General features: G+C 50.4%; 1 protein-coding gene across 1 annotated transcript in view; it reads left to right on the forward strand.

Annotated features, from left to right (window-relative positions):
* SLC25A37 (solute carrier family 25 member 37) overlaps nucleotides 1–6,537 on the forward strand; it is a 20,440-nt gene extending 13,903 nt beyond the window's left edge. Inside the window, exons 3-4 of the mRNA XM_066567364.1 lie at nucleotides 2,468–2,524; nucleotides 4,076–6,537. Of these exons, the coding sequence (XP_066423461.1) occupies nucleotides 2,468–2,524; nucleotides 4,076–4,590 (572 nt within the window). The 3' untranslated portion in view covers nucleotides 4,591–6,537. The remainder of the gene's footprint in view (nucleotides 1–2,467; nucleotides 2,525–4,075) is intronic.
* The last annotated feature ends 9,116 nt before the right edge of the window (nucleotides 6,538–15,653 follow it).

A 15,653-nucleotide genomic window follows, 5' to 3' on the forward strand; every position in this document is an offset into this window, starting at 1 on the left:
AACCCCATTTGTGGATATCAACCTATTCCTTGCTTTTCATTCAGCCTAGTGCCTCTCCCCATCTAAATTCTTATTTAATCTCTTTTTTTTTCAGCACAAATCATTGATTTAGAGGAGGAAACAACCAATTTGCCAATGATATTTTTGGAGTTTGCCCTAAAAAAAAAACCCCATTTGTGGTTATCAACCTATTCCTTGCTTGCTTCTCACTCAGCATAGTGCCTGTCCCTCCCCATCTAAATTCCTATTTAATCTCAAATTTTCAAGCACAAATTATCAAAATACCATTGGCCATTTGGCCATTGGTATTTTTGGAGTTTGCCCTAAAAAAAACCCATTTGCGGTTATCAATCTATTCCTTGCTTATCAACCTATTCCTTGCTTGCTTCTCACTCAGCCTAGTGCCTCTCCCAATCTAAATTCTTATTTTATTTCAAATTCTTCCAGCACAAATCATTGATTTAGAGGAAGAAACAGCCAATTTGCCAATGGTATTTTTGGGGTTTGCCTTAAAAAAAACCCAAACCAAACCTATTTGTGGTTATCAACCTATTCCTTGCTTCTCACTCAACCTAGTGCACTTCCCAGTCTAAATTCTTATTTAATCTCAAAAATTTCCAGCACAAATCATCAATTTAGTGGAGGAAATGGCCACTTGGCCAATGGTATTTTTGGGGTTTGCCCTAAAAAAAAAAAACCAACCAAACCTATTTGTGGTTATCAACCTATTCCTTGCTTGCTTCTCACTCAGCCTAGTGCCCCTCCCCATCTAAATTCGTATTTAATCTCATATTTTTCCAGCACAAATCATTGATTTAGTGGGCAAAAGGTGTTCAGGTGCAGCTGTGCTGTTCCTGTATTGCCATGGAATCCTTAAAGTTGGGAAAGATCTTGAGGATCAAGTCCCACCTTTGAAGGTATCACCCAAAGGGGTGATTTTGTGTTGAAGGCATCACCTCAGCCTCTGGAGGTTTGAATTCAGGTGTCCCTGGGAGCACAGAGTGCCCTCCATCCCTGCTTTAATTTTTAGCAGGAATATTTCACTTTTAAAGCCAGCAGAAAGCCTGGAATTGAGGAGTCAGGGCTTTACCAGAGGGTTTGTGCTGGAGATTCCCATGGTTTTGCTGGGATGTGCCATGGGGTCACTGAACTCAGGGAAGGGAATAAAATCCCTTCTCCTCACTGCTCTTTGCTGGGAACACATTCCTGTGTTTGCCTTTCAAGTAGCTACAGGCCTGAGGTGCCAGCAGGAAAATCAGAGCTGTGGATTCACCAAATGACCAAAAGTGATTTGGGCCAGAGGGAATTGGAGGTGGGAGCCAACATCAAAGGGAAGGAGTGGCTGCAGAGCCTCATCCCAGAGCGGAGCAGGGATGGGTCAGGGCTGGCTGGGTTTGGCACAGCCTGGGCACTGGAGCCCAGGCTGAGTAAAGGGATGAAAATCCCTAATTAGGGACGTGCTGAGGGCAGGGTAAACATTGCTCACGGCTGGCTCAGGCGCCGCCGGTGTCTGGGTGGATGGATCCTGGGAATTGTTGTGGGAAGAGCAAAGGTGGGGGCTGGCAGTGGATCCAGGGCTCTCTCAGGATGGGGATCCTGCCCTGGGAATCTGTGCTTGGCCCTGGGGCTGGGACCGGGCTGCTCCCTCAGCATGGGTGGGATCCACCAGGGATGGAGATCCCCATGGATGGATCCCCATGGATGGATCCCCATGGATGGATTCCCGTGGATGGAGCTCCCCAATGGATGGAGCTCCCCAATGGATGGATCCCCATGGATGGATCCCCATGGATGGAGCTCCCCAGTGGATGGATCCCCAATGGATGGAGCTCCCCAGTGGATGGAGCTCCCCAGTGGATGGATCCCCATGGATGGATTCCCATGGATGGAGCTCCCCAGTGGATGGATCCCCATGGATGGAGCTCCCCAATGGATGGATCCCCAGGGATGGAGCTCCCCAGTGGATGGATCCCCATGGATGGATTTACCATGGATGGAGCTCCCCAATGGATGAATCCCCATGGATGGAGCTCCCCAATGGATTGATCCCCATGGATGGAGCTCCCCAATGGATTGATCCCCATGGATGGATCCCCATGGATGGATTTACCATGGATGGAGCTCCCCAACGGGTGGATACCCCATAGATAGGAACCCCCCCCCGCCATGGATGGGATCCCCTTGGATGGGGTCCCCATGGATGAAACCCCCCTGGATGGATTGTCCCATGGATGGGATCCCTATAGATGGAGCTCCCCAATGGATGGATCCCCATGGATGGGTCCCCATGGATGGAGCTCCCCCATGGTTGGATTCCCCATGGATGGAGCCCCTCTGCATGGGATCTCCATGGATGGATTCCCATAGGTGGGATCCCCTGGATGGATTCCCATGGATGGATTCCCATATTTGGCAGCGATCCCTTTTGAGCCAGGATTTGTTTTCTCAGGGCTGCTCTTCCTTGCAGGCATTGCTGGGAGCGTGGCCACGCTGCTCCACGACGCCGTGATGAACCCTGCTGAAGGTAACCCTGGCATTCTGGCAGTGCTGCTCCCTCGGGACGCCCCGGGCCCTCAGTGAATCCAGGCACGGATCCCTCCTGGCCCTTGTCCCTCTGTCCCTTGGCAAGAGCAGGAAGGAATCCAGGGCTGCCCCAGGCTGGGAGACCTCCAAACCCACCAGCCCCAGGGACCTCATTCCTCTGTCCTGGGGAGGAGAGGGAGAGCAGCCAGGAGGGATTTATTGTCCCTGGATCTTTGTGGTGCACGGGGACTTTGCAGGGGAGGTGTCCCCTTTACTGTCACCACTCTGCTGCTCCCTGGGGCAGTGGCTCCGGTGTTCCTGAAGCTTTGGACTAACCAAGCTGAGCTCAGGGTGTTGGATGAGCACAGAGGGGCTCTGAGATTCCTGGGGAGTGGAGTGGCAGGAGAAGGCCGCAGGAAAATGAGGATTGACAGGAAAATGAGGATTGACAGGAAAATGCAGCTCAAGTGACAATGCTGCCACCTGCCAGCTCCTCAGTGTCACTGGGCTGTGCTCCTGAGTGGGCCCACAGTTGGGAATCTCTGAAGGAGAAACCTCCAGTGTATCAAATCCTGTTAATCACACCTTGATTAAATCAGTTACATTAATTGGCCTCGTTAGTCAGAGGAAGGCACTGCAGCCAGTGAGGCTGGAGGGGGTGTGTGGCACCCTGGGCATGCTCAGGTGGGACTTCACCCTCTGCCCTCATCACTGCTGGGTGTTTGTGCCTCCTGAGCAGCCTGGCTGAGGGCTCAGTCATTAACCCTGAGGGGAGGGGTTCATTAGAACTGGTGGGTCAGTAATTAACCCTGAGGAGAGGGGTTCATTAGAACTAGTAGGTCATTAATTAACCCTGAGGAGTTCATTAGGACTAAAGGGTCATTAATTAACTGTGAGGAGAGGGGTTCATTAGAACTAAAGGGTCATTAATTATCTGTGAGGAGAGGGGTTCATTAGAACTAAAGGGTTATTAATTATCTGTGAGGAGAGGGGTTCATTAGAACTAAAGGGTCATTAATTATCTGTGAGGAGAGGGGTTCATTAGAACTAAAGGGTCATTAATTAACCATGAGGCGAGGGGATCATTAGGAAGTGAGCTCTGAGCTGTCCCCTCACTGTGCTGAGCCCTGGGGGCACTGGGCAGCTCGGGGGGATCAGTTTGGGTGGGGAAGGGGAGCTCAGGGCTGTGCCTGGGGTCACTCTGGGGGCTCTGCCAGCCAGGCCTGACCCCAGCTGAGCAGTGTCCCTGTCCTGAGCTCTGGGGGCACTGGGCAGCTTGGGGGGATCAGTTTGGGTGGGGAAGGGGCGCTCAGGGCTGTGCCAGCCCCAGCTCAGTCCCTGTCCTGAGCTCTGGGGGCACTGGGCAGCTTGGGGGGATCAGTTTGGGTGGGGAAGGGGCGCTCAGGGCTGTGCCAGCCCCAGCTCAGTCCCTGTCCTGAGCTCTGGGCAGCTCGGGGGGATCAGTCTGGGCAGGGAAGGGGAGGCTATGGCAGTGCCAGGCAGGCTTGGCCCCAGCTGAGCAGTGTCCCTGTCCCCCCGTGTCCCCGAGCAGTGGTGAAGCAGCGCCTGCAGATGTTCAACTCCCCGTACACGTCGGTGCTGGGCTGCGTGCGGACGGTGCACAGGACCGAGGGCTTGGGAGCCTTCTACCGCAGCTACACCACGCAGCTGACCATGAACGTGCCCTTCCAGGCCATCCACTTCATCACCTACGAGCTGATGCAGGAGCACCTGAACCCCCACCGCCAGTACCACCCCCAGTCCCACATCGTGGCCGGCGCCGTGGCCGGGGCCGTGGCCGCCGCCGCCACCACGCCCCTGGACGTGTGCAAGACGCTGCTCAACACGCAGGAGAACACGGCCCTGAGCTCCCTCAAGATCAGGGGGCACCTGTCGGGCATGGCCAACGCCTTCAGCACCGTTTACCAGCTGGGAGGGCTCCCCGGCTTCTTCAAGGGCGTCCAGGCCAGGGTCATTTACCAGATGCCCTCCACGGCCATCGCCTGGTCCGTGTACGAGTTCTTCAAGTACTTCCTCACCAAGCGCGCGCTGGAGAAAAAACCATAAAAACCCTCCTGGGAAAAGGGAGTGGGAGCCTCCCTGGGGCTCCTCCCGGGCAGCCCCGCTGGAATTCTGCTGGATTCACATTTCCACATCCCTTGGTGCTCAGTCACTGAGTGCCCCCGGGGGTTCTGGGGATCCCTGGTCCCTGAGTGCGTCCCTGTCACTGAGTGTGTCCCCCTGTCACTGAGTGTCCCTGGGGATTCCTGGTCACTGAGTGCATCCCTGTCACTGAGTGACCCTGGGGATTCCTGGTCCCTGAGTGTGTCCCCCTGTCACTGAGTGTCCCCCTGTCACTGAGGAGTTCTGGGAATTCCTGGTCACTGAGTGTCCCCAGGGATCCCTGGTCACTGAGCATGTCCCTATCACTGAGTGACCCTGGGGGTCCCTGGTCCCTGAGTGTGTCCCCCTGTCACTGAGTGTCCCCAGGGATTCCTGGTCACTGAGTGACCCCAGGGATCCCTGGTCACTGAGTGCATCCCTGTCACTGAGTGACCCTGGGGATTCCTGGTCACTGAGTGTCCCCCTGTCACTGAGTGACCCCAGGGATCCCTGGTCACTGAGTGTGTCCCTGGGGATTCCCATGGTGTTTCCCATGGATTTCTGTGGTGCTCAGGGATTCCTGGTCACTCAGTGTCCCCTTGTCACCAAGTGTCTCTGGGGATTCCTGGTCACTCAGTGCCCTCCAGGATTCCCAATCACTGAGTGTCCCCAGGGATTCCTGGTCACTGGGTGTCCCTGGGTATTCCCATGGTGTCACCCAGGGATTCCTGTGGTGCTTGGGCACGGTCACTGGGGATCCCTGGTCACTCAGTGTCCCAGGGGATTGCCATGGTGCCCCCAGGGATTCCAGTGCTGATCCTCAGGGATTCCTGCTCACTCAGTCACGGAGTGTCCCCGGGGATTCCCATTCACTGAGTGTCCCTGGGGATCCCCGCTCACTCAGTGCCCCCCCTGTCACTGGGTGTCCCCGGGGATCCCTGCTCACTCAGTGTCCCCCTGGGATTCCTGGTCACTGAGTGCCCCTTTCCCTCCCTTAAACAACAACAACAAAAAAGAGTTTATACAGACTTTGATATTAATATATATCTATTTAATAACTTTATTTTGAAGCAGTGAAATCTCAAGCTTCTCTTTTTCTGGAAATAGGATGGAAGATGGAGTTTACTCCTTGCTGAAGGTTTAGGTTACCCAACCTAAGCTGTTTTTTTTTTATTTTTTTTTTTATTTTTACAGCAGAGAAACAAAAATGTCCTGGCACAGAAGTTAATTTTATATAAATATAAAATAGCTGGATAATGTTTATCCTTTATTTTTCTATGTAGGCAGTTGGGTGGTTTTAAAATGCTTTTACAGCTGGGTGCAAAGCTGCTTTAAAAGGGCTCAGTTCTTCCCTCCTATAAGGAAGACCCAAAATCACTGATTTTATGGCCAGATTGGCTTTAATTACCCAGGTGGTGGCCTGGCCTCTCCTCTGGGTGTCAAGGTACTTGGAAGCCCCTTGAGGGGACAAGGAATGGGGACATCACTTTGGGAACACCTGGGGCATCCCAAAATCCCTTTGTGGGGAGAGAGGGAAATCTCAATTCCATTTTTTACAACTCTTGAAGATGTAGATTTTTAACCAATGTCGTTATTTTTCAATTTAAAGATGCTAAAGGTACATTTTTATGGGAGGGACAGCTGACCTGCCTTCGTCCTCGCTGAGTTTATTCCCACATTTTCCTCTCTGAAGCCCTGATCCCATCCCAGGAGCTCTCCTGGGATCCCAGGGGGTGCCTGGAGCTGCTCTGCTCCCAGACCCTGGAGCTGCTGTTTACAGAGCCCCTGGCAGCTCCAAACCAGCCCCAAACCCTTGGGAAAATCCCAGTGCAGCTCCAGAGGCACCTCCCAGCCCTCCCTGCTGCTCATCCCTGTCCGGGAGGGGGAAAACCCCACCTGGAGGGGGAAAATTCCCACCTGGATGGACAAAAACCCCACCTGGAGGGACAAAAACCCCACCTGGAGGGGGAAAATCCCACCTGGAGGGGGAAAATCCAACCTGGAGGGGGAAAATTCTCACCTGGAGGGGGAAAATTCCCACCTGGAGGGGGAAAACCCAACCTGGATGGACAAAACCCCACCTGGAGGGACAAAAACCCCACCTGGAGGGGGAAAACCCAACCTGGAGGGGGAAAATCCAACCTGGAGGGGGAATTCCCACCTGGAGAAGCTCCTCCTTGCCTGGGTTTGGTTTTCCTGCTTGCCATGAGTGGGAAGGGTGGAAGCCTCCCTGCTCCAGCTGGGAATGGCTTTTGAAACCAAATCCCTTCCTTTGGCTGCTCCCCTGGGAGATCAGGAGGGATTCTGGGATCCTGGATGGGCAAATTCCAGTTCCAGGCTCCATTTCCCATTTGAATCCAGGGATCAATTCCATCCTTCCCAAACCAGATTCCATCCTTTAGCCACTCCCTTGGAATATCAGCAGCCAGGGAGGGATTTTTGGGATCCTGGATGTGCAAATTCAACTCCCAGAGTCCATGTCCCATTTGGGAATGGCTCTTCCAAAGCAAATCCCATCCTTCAGCTGCTCATTTGGGACATCAGGAGGGATTTTTGGGATCCTGGATGTGCAAATTCGAGTAAAAGGGTCTATGTCCCATTTGGGAATGGCTCTTCCAAAGCAAATTCCATGTTTTAACCCTTCCTTGGATGATCAGGAGGGATTTTTGGGAGCCTGGATGTGCAAATTCGAGTTCCAGGGATCAGTTCCATCCTTCCCAAACCAGATTCCATGGTTTAGCTGCTCCATTGGAGTTCCGGCAGCCAGGGAGGGATTTTTGGGCAGCAGTTCCAGGATCCCCTCCCTGGGATGTCCCTCGGGGTCTCTGGGGCTGTCCCATCACCCAGCTCTGGTTTTTAGGGTGACCCTGAGCACTTCTCATCCTTTCCCCCAATTTCTGGAGCAGGAAAATGCAGGATCCCCCTCGGGGGTGCCGCGTGTGCCTTGTGGGAGCGATCCCAGCGTGAAATGAGCTTTTTGCTGCCTTGTTTTGTGTCTTAACCTGAATAAATCCCTTCACCAAAGGCTCCTTGTGCCTTAAAGTGGGGAAATCCCACTGGATTCTCCTGCCCTTGGTGGGCTTGGAGGCCTCAGAGCTGAAGTTTTCCCTTGAGAAACTGGAGAGCCACTCCCAGGGCCAGAAGAGCCTGGAAAAGTCCCCTGGAGATGGAATTTGGGGAACTGAATGCTGAAGAGCCAAAATGTGGGATAATGTGGGATAATTCCAGCTTCTGGTGCAGCCTCTGGAATTCCTGCTCCGTCCTCCTCTTCTTATGGATGCTCCTTGGAAATTCCTGCCTTGGGAGAAGCTCAGCTGCTCCTCGGAGTAACCTGGGAGTAGGGACACCAAAGTGCTGAGTGTGGGATGTGGGGAAGGGGTTTGGGCACCCTGGAGAGAGGAGGAGATCCCGAGGGATGGGAGCAAAAATCATCAGCCAGGATCTGTTGGGAATTGGCTCCTCCTCAGGCTGGGAGGGGGAAAATCCTTCTGGAAAAAGGAAAATCCATTCTGGGAAAAGGAAAATCCATCCTGGGAAAAGGAAAATCCATTCTGGAAGGAGGAAGATCTGTTTTGGGAGGAGGAAAATCCGTTTTGGGAAAAGGAAAACCCATTTTGGGAGGAGGAAAATCTGTTATGGGAGGAGGAAAGTCCATTTTGGAAAAAGGAAAATCCATCCTGGGAGGAGGAAAATCCATTCTGGAAAAGGAAAATCCATTTTGGAAGGAGGAAAATTCATTCTGGAAAAAGGAAAATCCCTTCTGGAAAAGGAAAATCCATTCTGGAAAAAGGAAAATCCATTCAGGGAGGAGGAAAATCCCTTCTGGAAAGGAAAATCCCCTTGGATGCCCCAGCCCAGCTCTCGCCATTCCTGAGGCCTCACTGCAGCAGGAACATTCCCAGGAACATTCCCAATTTTCCAGCTGCTGCTGCTGGATCCGCAGGGAAAATCCCCAAATCCCTTCCCCATCCCACAGACCCCTGCCGGGTTTGCCTTTGGGAGTTGTGCTGCAATTCTGAGCTGAAATCTTTGATTTTAGCCCAGTCCGACCCAATTCTGCCACAAACGCACAAAGATTTTAGGGGAGGATGAGGAACTTGCCCAGTTCTTAATCCCCTTTTTTTTTTTCCCCTTTGGATTTTTTTGCCTTGGCAAAAATAAAATAAAAAATAAAAATTAAAAACTAAAAGTGTTTTCTTCACTGTTTACCAATGCAGGATGATGTGGGTATGAAATGCTGCTACAGTTGTGTCACTGGAGCTCGAGGAAATAAAAATATCCGGATTTTTTTGGTCCTTTTGGAGTTGTTTCCTTGGGAATGAGGGAGGGGCTGATCCCTGAGGGAATGGCGCCTTTCAGCGGTGCCTGAGCTCCTGGGGAGGAAAATCCACCCTGGGAGGAGGAAAATCCATCCTGGGAAAAGGGAAATCCATTCTGGGAAAAGGAAAATCCACCCTGGGAGGAGGAAAATCCATTTTGGGAAAAGGGAAATCCATTCTGGGAAAAGGAAAATCCATTCTGGGAGGAGAAAAATCCATTTTGGGAAAAGGAAAATCCATTCTGGGTGGGGGAAATTCCATTGTGGGAGGGAGGAAAATCCATTTTGGGAAAAGGAAAATCCATCCTGGGAGAAGGGAAATCCTTCTGGGAGGGGGAATATGCATCCTGGGATGAGGAAAACTCATTTTGGGAGGGGGAAAATCCATTCTGGGAGTGGGAAAATCCATCCTGGGTGGGGAAAAATCCATTGTGGGAGGAGAAAAAATCCATTGTGGGAGAGGGGAAATCCCTTCTGGGAGGAGGAAAATCCATTTTGGGAGAAGGAAAATCTTTCAGGGAGAAGGGAAATTCTTCTGGGAGGGGGAAAATCCATTCTAAGACGAGGAAAATCCATCCTGGGTGGGGGAAAATCTGAATTGGGAAGAGGAAAATCCATTGTGGGAGAAGGGAAATCCTTCTGGGAAGGGGAATATGGATCCTGGGAGGAGGAAAACTCATTTTGGGAGGGAGAAAATCTTTCTAAGAGGAGGAAAATTCTCCTGGGAGGGGGAAAATCCATTCTAAGAGGAGGAAAAATTCGTCCTTGGAGGAGGAAAATCCATCCTGGAAGAAGGAAAATCCTTTCGAGAGGAGGAAAATCCATCCTGGGTGAGGGAAAATCTGAATTGGGAAGAGGAAAATCCATTGTGGGAGGAGGAAAATCCTTCTGGGAGAAGGGAAATTCTCCTGGGTGGGGAAAAATCCATTTTGGGAGGGAGGAAAATCTGTTCTAGGAGGAGGAAAATCCATTCTGGGAAGGGAAAAATCCTTCTGGGAAAATAAAAATCCATCTGTGGGGAAGAAAATCTGTACTGGGAGAAGGAAAAATCCATTTTGGGAGAAGGAAAATCTGTCCTGGGAGGAGGAAAATCCATTCTAGGAGGAAGAAAGTCCATTCTGGGAGGGGAAAAATCCTTTTGGGAGGAGAAAAAATCCATTGTGGGAGAAGGGAAATCCATTCTAGGAGGAGGAAAATCCATTTTAGGAGGAGGAAAATCCATTTTAGGAGGAGGAAAATTCTCCTGGGAGGAGGAAAATCCATCCTGGAAGAAGGAAAATCCTTTCGAGAGGAGGAAAATCCATCCTGAGTGGGGGAAAATCTGAATTGGGAAGAGGAAAATCCATTCTGGGAGGGGAAAAATCCTTCTGGGAAAATAAAAATCCGTCCATAGGGGAGGAAAATCTGTACTGGGAGAAGGAAAAATCCATTTTGGGAGAAGGAAAATCTGTTCTAGGAGGAGGAAAATCCATTTTGGGAGGGGAAAAATCCTTTTGGGATGAGAAAAATTCCATTTTGGGAGAAGGGAAATCCATTTTAGGAGGGGGAAAATCCATTCTAAGAGGAGGAAAATCTGAACTGGAGGAGGAAAATCCATCCTGGGTGGGGGAAAATCTGAATTGGGAAGAGGAAAATCCATTGTGGGAGAAGGAAAATCCTTCTGGGAGAAGGGAAATCCATTTTGGCAGAAGGGAAATTCTCCTGGGAGGGAGAAAATCCATTCTGGGAGGGTAAAAATCCTTCTGGGAAAGAAAAATCCGTCCTTGGGGGAAGAAAATCTGTAGTAGAAGGGGAAAATCCATTGTGGGAGAAGGAAAATCCATTTTGGGAAGGGGAAAATCGATTTTGGGAGGGGGAAAATCCATTTTGGGAAGGGGAAAATCGATTTTGGGAGGGGGAAAATCGATTTTGGGAGAAGGAAAATCCATTTTGGGAGGGGGAAAATCCATTTTGGGAAGAGGAAAATCCATTCTGGGAGGGGGAAAATCCATTTTGGGAAAAGGAAAATCCATTTTGGGAGGGGGAAAATCCATTGTGGGAAGGGGAAAATCCATTTTGAGAAGGGGAAAATCCATTTTGGGAGGGGGAAAATCCATTTTGGGAAGGGGAAACTCCATTTTGGGAAGGGGAAAATCCATTCTGGGAAGAGGAAAATCCATTTTGGGAAGGGGAAAATCCATTTTGGGAGGGGGAAAATCCATTTTGGGAAGGGGAAAATCCATTTTGGGAGGGGGAAAATCCATTTTGGGAGGAGTTTTCCAGACTGGCAGCTCCTGACGCTCCTCTAGGAGCCGCTGCAGGTTTTGATCTCTCCTGGCCGGGAATTCCCGACCCGAACTCCGGAACTGCGGCTCCTGCGGCAGCAAAAATTCCCAAATTCCCACAGAACTGGGAATTTCCCTCCCCTGGAATCAGCGTGAGGGGAGGGAGCTGCTCTTTGCTGAGGTTTCTCTTAAATTCCCTGCAGGATTTGAAGGAAAAAAACCCCAGGAAATGCTGGGGCTGCTTTGGATTTTCCCTTCTTCTGGAATAAAAACGGGGAAAATTCCATTTATTGGAGCAGTTTCTGCCCCAGTGCTGGTGCTGAGTGGGGAATAATTCCCTGGGGGTGGAATTCCCTGGAGGTTGAATTCCCTGGAATTTGGGCTGAGCGAATCCCTCAGGTTCAGAGGGACTCAGCTCTCCCTGAGGCACAGGAGATCCCAAGGTGGGATCTAAAGGGAAAAAAAAAGGGGAATCTTCACCAAAATAGTGAAATTATGAATTATCCGCCGTGGAAGGAGCGTTTCAGCTCCAAATGGACAATTCCTGGTTTTCCCCAGGGATTTCTGGAGCCCCCAATCTGTGCCATGGATGTTCCTGAGGCCGGCGCGGGGGCAGCAGGGATCCCTCAGCTCCTTTGGGATTTTTGGGGTGGTTTTGTCCAAATTTGGGATTTTCAGTCTGTCCAAGTGCTCCCTGGGAAAGGGATCCAGTGCTGGGAAAGGGATCCAAGTCCTGGAAAATGGATCTCGTCCAAGGAAAGGGACCAAATAATGGGAAAGGGATCCTGGGAAAGGGATCCAGTGCAGGGGATGGGATCCGGTCCTGGGAAAGAGACCAAATCCTGGGAAAGGATCCAGTCCTCATGCAGAAGGTCCCCAAAATCCCCCAAACTTCTATTTAAAAATAAGAAAAAAACACCAACAAAAAACCCCACAAAAAAACCCCAAAAAAACCAAAAAGAGGGAATGGGGATAACCCTCAAATAGGCACCAATCCTTCCCTGCTCCTGCAGCAGGTCCTCAAAATCCCCAAAATTCCATTAAAATAGGAGGGAATGGGGATAAGTTGGCACCAATCCTTCCCTGCTCCTGCTGCAGGTTCCCAGGAAACCCCAAACTTCCATTAAAAAAAGAGGGAATGGGAATAACCCTCAAATTGGCACCAATCCTTCCCTGCTCCTGCAGCACATCCTCAAAACCCCCAAAATTCCATGAAAAAGAAAAGAAGGAATGAGGATAAGTTGGCACCAATCCCTCCCTGCTCCTGCAGCAGGTCCTCAAAACCCCCAAAATTCCATAAAAAAGAAGGAATGAGGATAAGTTGGCACCAATCCCTCCCTGCTCCTGCTGCAGGTCCTCAAAACCCCCAAAATTCCATTAAAAAAGAAGGAATGGGGATAACCCTCAGGTTGGCACCAATCCGTCCCTGCTCCTGCTGCAGGTTCCCAGGAAACCCCAAACTTCCATTAAAAAAACAGGAGGGAATGGGGATAACCCTCAAATTGGCACCAATCCTTCCCTGTTCCTGCAGCAGGTCCTCAAAACCCCCAAAATTCCATGAAAAAAGGGAGGGAATGGGGATAATTTGGCACCAATCCTTCTCTGTTCCTGCAGCAGGTCCTCAAAATCCCCAAAATTCCATTAAAAAAGAGGGAATGGGGATAACCCTCAAATTGGCACCAATCCTTCCCTGCTCCTGCTGCAGATCCTCAAAATCCCCAAAATTCCATGAAAAAAGGAGGGAATGGGGATAAACTGGCACCAATCCTTCTCTGTTCCTGCAGCAGATCCGCAAAACCCCCAAAATTCCATAAAGAAAAGAAGGAATGAGGATAATTTGGAACCAAACCTTCCCTGTTCCTGCAGAAGGTCCTCAAAAATCCCCAAAATTCCATTAACAAAGGAAGGAATGGGGATAACCCTCAGGTTGGCACCAATCCTTCCCTGCTCCTGCTGCAGGTCCTCAAAATCCCCAAAATTCCATAAAAAATGGGAGGGAATGGGGATAAATTGGCACCAATCCTTCCCTGCTCCTGCAGAAAGTCCTCAAAACCCCCAAAATTCCCTTAAAATAGGAGGGAATGGGGATAAGTTGGCACCAATCCTTCCCTGTTCCTGCTGCAGGTCCTCAAAATCCCCAAAATTCCATGAAAAAAGGAGGGAATGGGGATAAGTTGGCACCAATCCTTCCCTGCTCATGCGGAAAGTCCTCAAAACCCCCAAAATTCCATGAAAAAAGGAGGGAATGGGGATAATTTGGAACCAATCCCTCCCTGCTCCTGCAGCAGATCCTTAAAACCCCCAAACTTCCATTAAAAAAGGGAGGGAATGGGGATAAATTGGCACAAATCCTTCTCTGTTCCTGCTGCAGGTCCTCAAAACCCCCAAAATTCCATTAAAAAAGAAGGAATGAGGATAAATTGGCACCAATCCTTCCCTGCTCCTGCTGCAGGTTCCCAAATCCCCCAAACTCCCATGAAACCCCTCCGGGGGATTCAGGCCCCTGACATTCCCAAAATTGGGATGTCTCGGGTGAGATGAGCCCCGAGAGGCCCCAGATCCAGGCGGGTTCCAACCATTCCCATCCCAGCCCAGGAATTCCACGGGGAGCTGCCATGGCCACCCCAAAACCCGGGAGCAAATCCCGCAGGGATGAATCCAGAGCCTCAGCCCCGTGGGAGTATTGGAGGTTTTCCCATCGATCGCTGAGAAAAGCTCAGGGCCAGAATCCTGGCGCGGGAATCTGGGAATTCCTGGAGGTTCCTCTCCCTGCCCAGGGCCTGCAGCTCCCAGGGTTGGGAAGGAGAATTTCCTTGGACCACCAGAATCTCCATTCCCACCCATTTCCACCCATTTCCTTTGCCCCCTTTTTCCCTGCTCCCACTGCCAACAAATCCTTAGAAATGTCCAATATTCCCCCCCCTCCCTCCCAGATTTTTGCTGGAGTTTTTCCCTGGCACCTCACCCTCCTCAGCCCCTTTGGAGCCGCTGAAAGGAGGGATAATTCCCTATTTATCCAACATTTCTCCACTATTTATCCACATTTCTCCACTCCTCTCCTGGGCAGAGCATCAATCTGCACCTTGCTCTTGTCACCTGCTCCAAACCTCGCTGGGGCCTGGCCGAAAGCAAATAAAATAATAATAAAAATTTAAATAGAGGTGATGGATGGGTTGGTGTGGGCTGGGCTGAGGAGCTCCCAGGAGTTTTTGGAGGGCTCAGCTTCCTGCAGGTGATGAGAAATTGAGTTTTGTTTGGCAAACCTCGGAGCAGGTGCAAAAGAAAGCAGCAGGAAATCCTGGTTTTCCTCTTCCCAGCCAAAATTGGCATTATTGGGGTGGGAAACAAAGCAGGAGCTGAGTGAGGCAAAGGTGGGGATGCTCTGAGGGGGCTGGAGCTGCTGAATTCCAGCACAAAAAAGCCCAAAATTGACAATATTAGGGCTGGAATTCCATCGGGATGTTTGTATTTCCTCAAGCTCCAGTGACACAACTGCAGCAGCATTTCCCACCTGGGTCCCACAATGGTAGGCAGTGAAGAAAACACTTTAAAAACCCCATTTATTTTATTTGGCCAAGCAAAAAGCCAAAAAAAAAAAGCAGATTAAAAACTGCAAAAGGTCCCCATCCTCCCTTGAATAACACCGTGCATTTGTGGCAGCTGAAGTGGCAGGATTGGGTCAGAGCCTGGGCTAAAATCAAGGATTTTGCACCACAGGCTGGGCTAAAATCAAGGATTTGGGGTCACAGACTGGATTAAATAAAGGATTTTTGGGTCAGAGCCTGGGCTAAAATCAAGGATTTGGGGTCACTAACCGGGCTAAAATCAAGGATTTGGGGTCACTAACTGGGCTAAAGTCAAGAATCTGGGTCACAGACTGGGCTAAAATAAGATTTGGGGTCACAGACCAGGTTAAAACCAAGGGTTTGGGGGTCACAGACTGAACTAAAATTAAGGAATTTTGGATTAGAGACTGGGCTAAAATCCAGGATTTTGGGTCACAGACCAGGCTAAAATCCAGGATTTGGTGTCAGAGACTGGGCTAAAATCAAGGATTTGGGGTCCCAGATTGAGCTAAAATCCAGGATTTGGGGTCACAGACTGGGCTAAAAGGATTTGGGGTCACAGACTGAGGTAAAATCCAGGATTTGGGGTCACAGACTGGGCTAAAATCAAGGATTTGGGGTCATTAACCAGGCTAAAATGAAAGATTTGGGGTCACAGACCAGACTAATATTAAGGATTTTTGGTTCAGAGACTGGGCTAAAATCCAGGATTTGGGGTCACAGACTGGGCTAAAATGAAAGATTTGGGGTCGCAGACCAGGTTAAAATCCAGGATTTGGGGTCAAAGATCGGACTAAATTAAGGAATTTTGGGGCAGAGACTGGGCTAAAATCCAGGATTTGGGGTCAGAGACTGGGCTAAAGAAAGGATTGGGTGTCA

This window comes from Molothrus aeneus, chromosome 29 (assembly GCF_037042795.1).
Source record: "Molothrus aeneus isolate 106 chromosome 29, BPBGC_Maene_1.0, whole genome shotgun sequence".
Taxonomy (NCBI): domain Eukaryota; kingdom Metazoa; phylum Chordata; class Aves; order Passeriformes; family Icteridae; genus Molothrus; species Molothrus aeneus.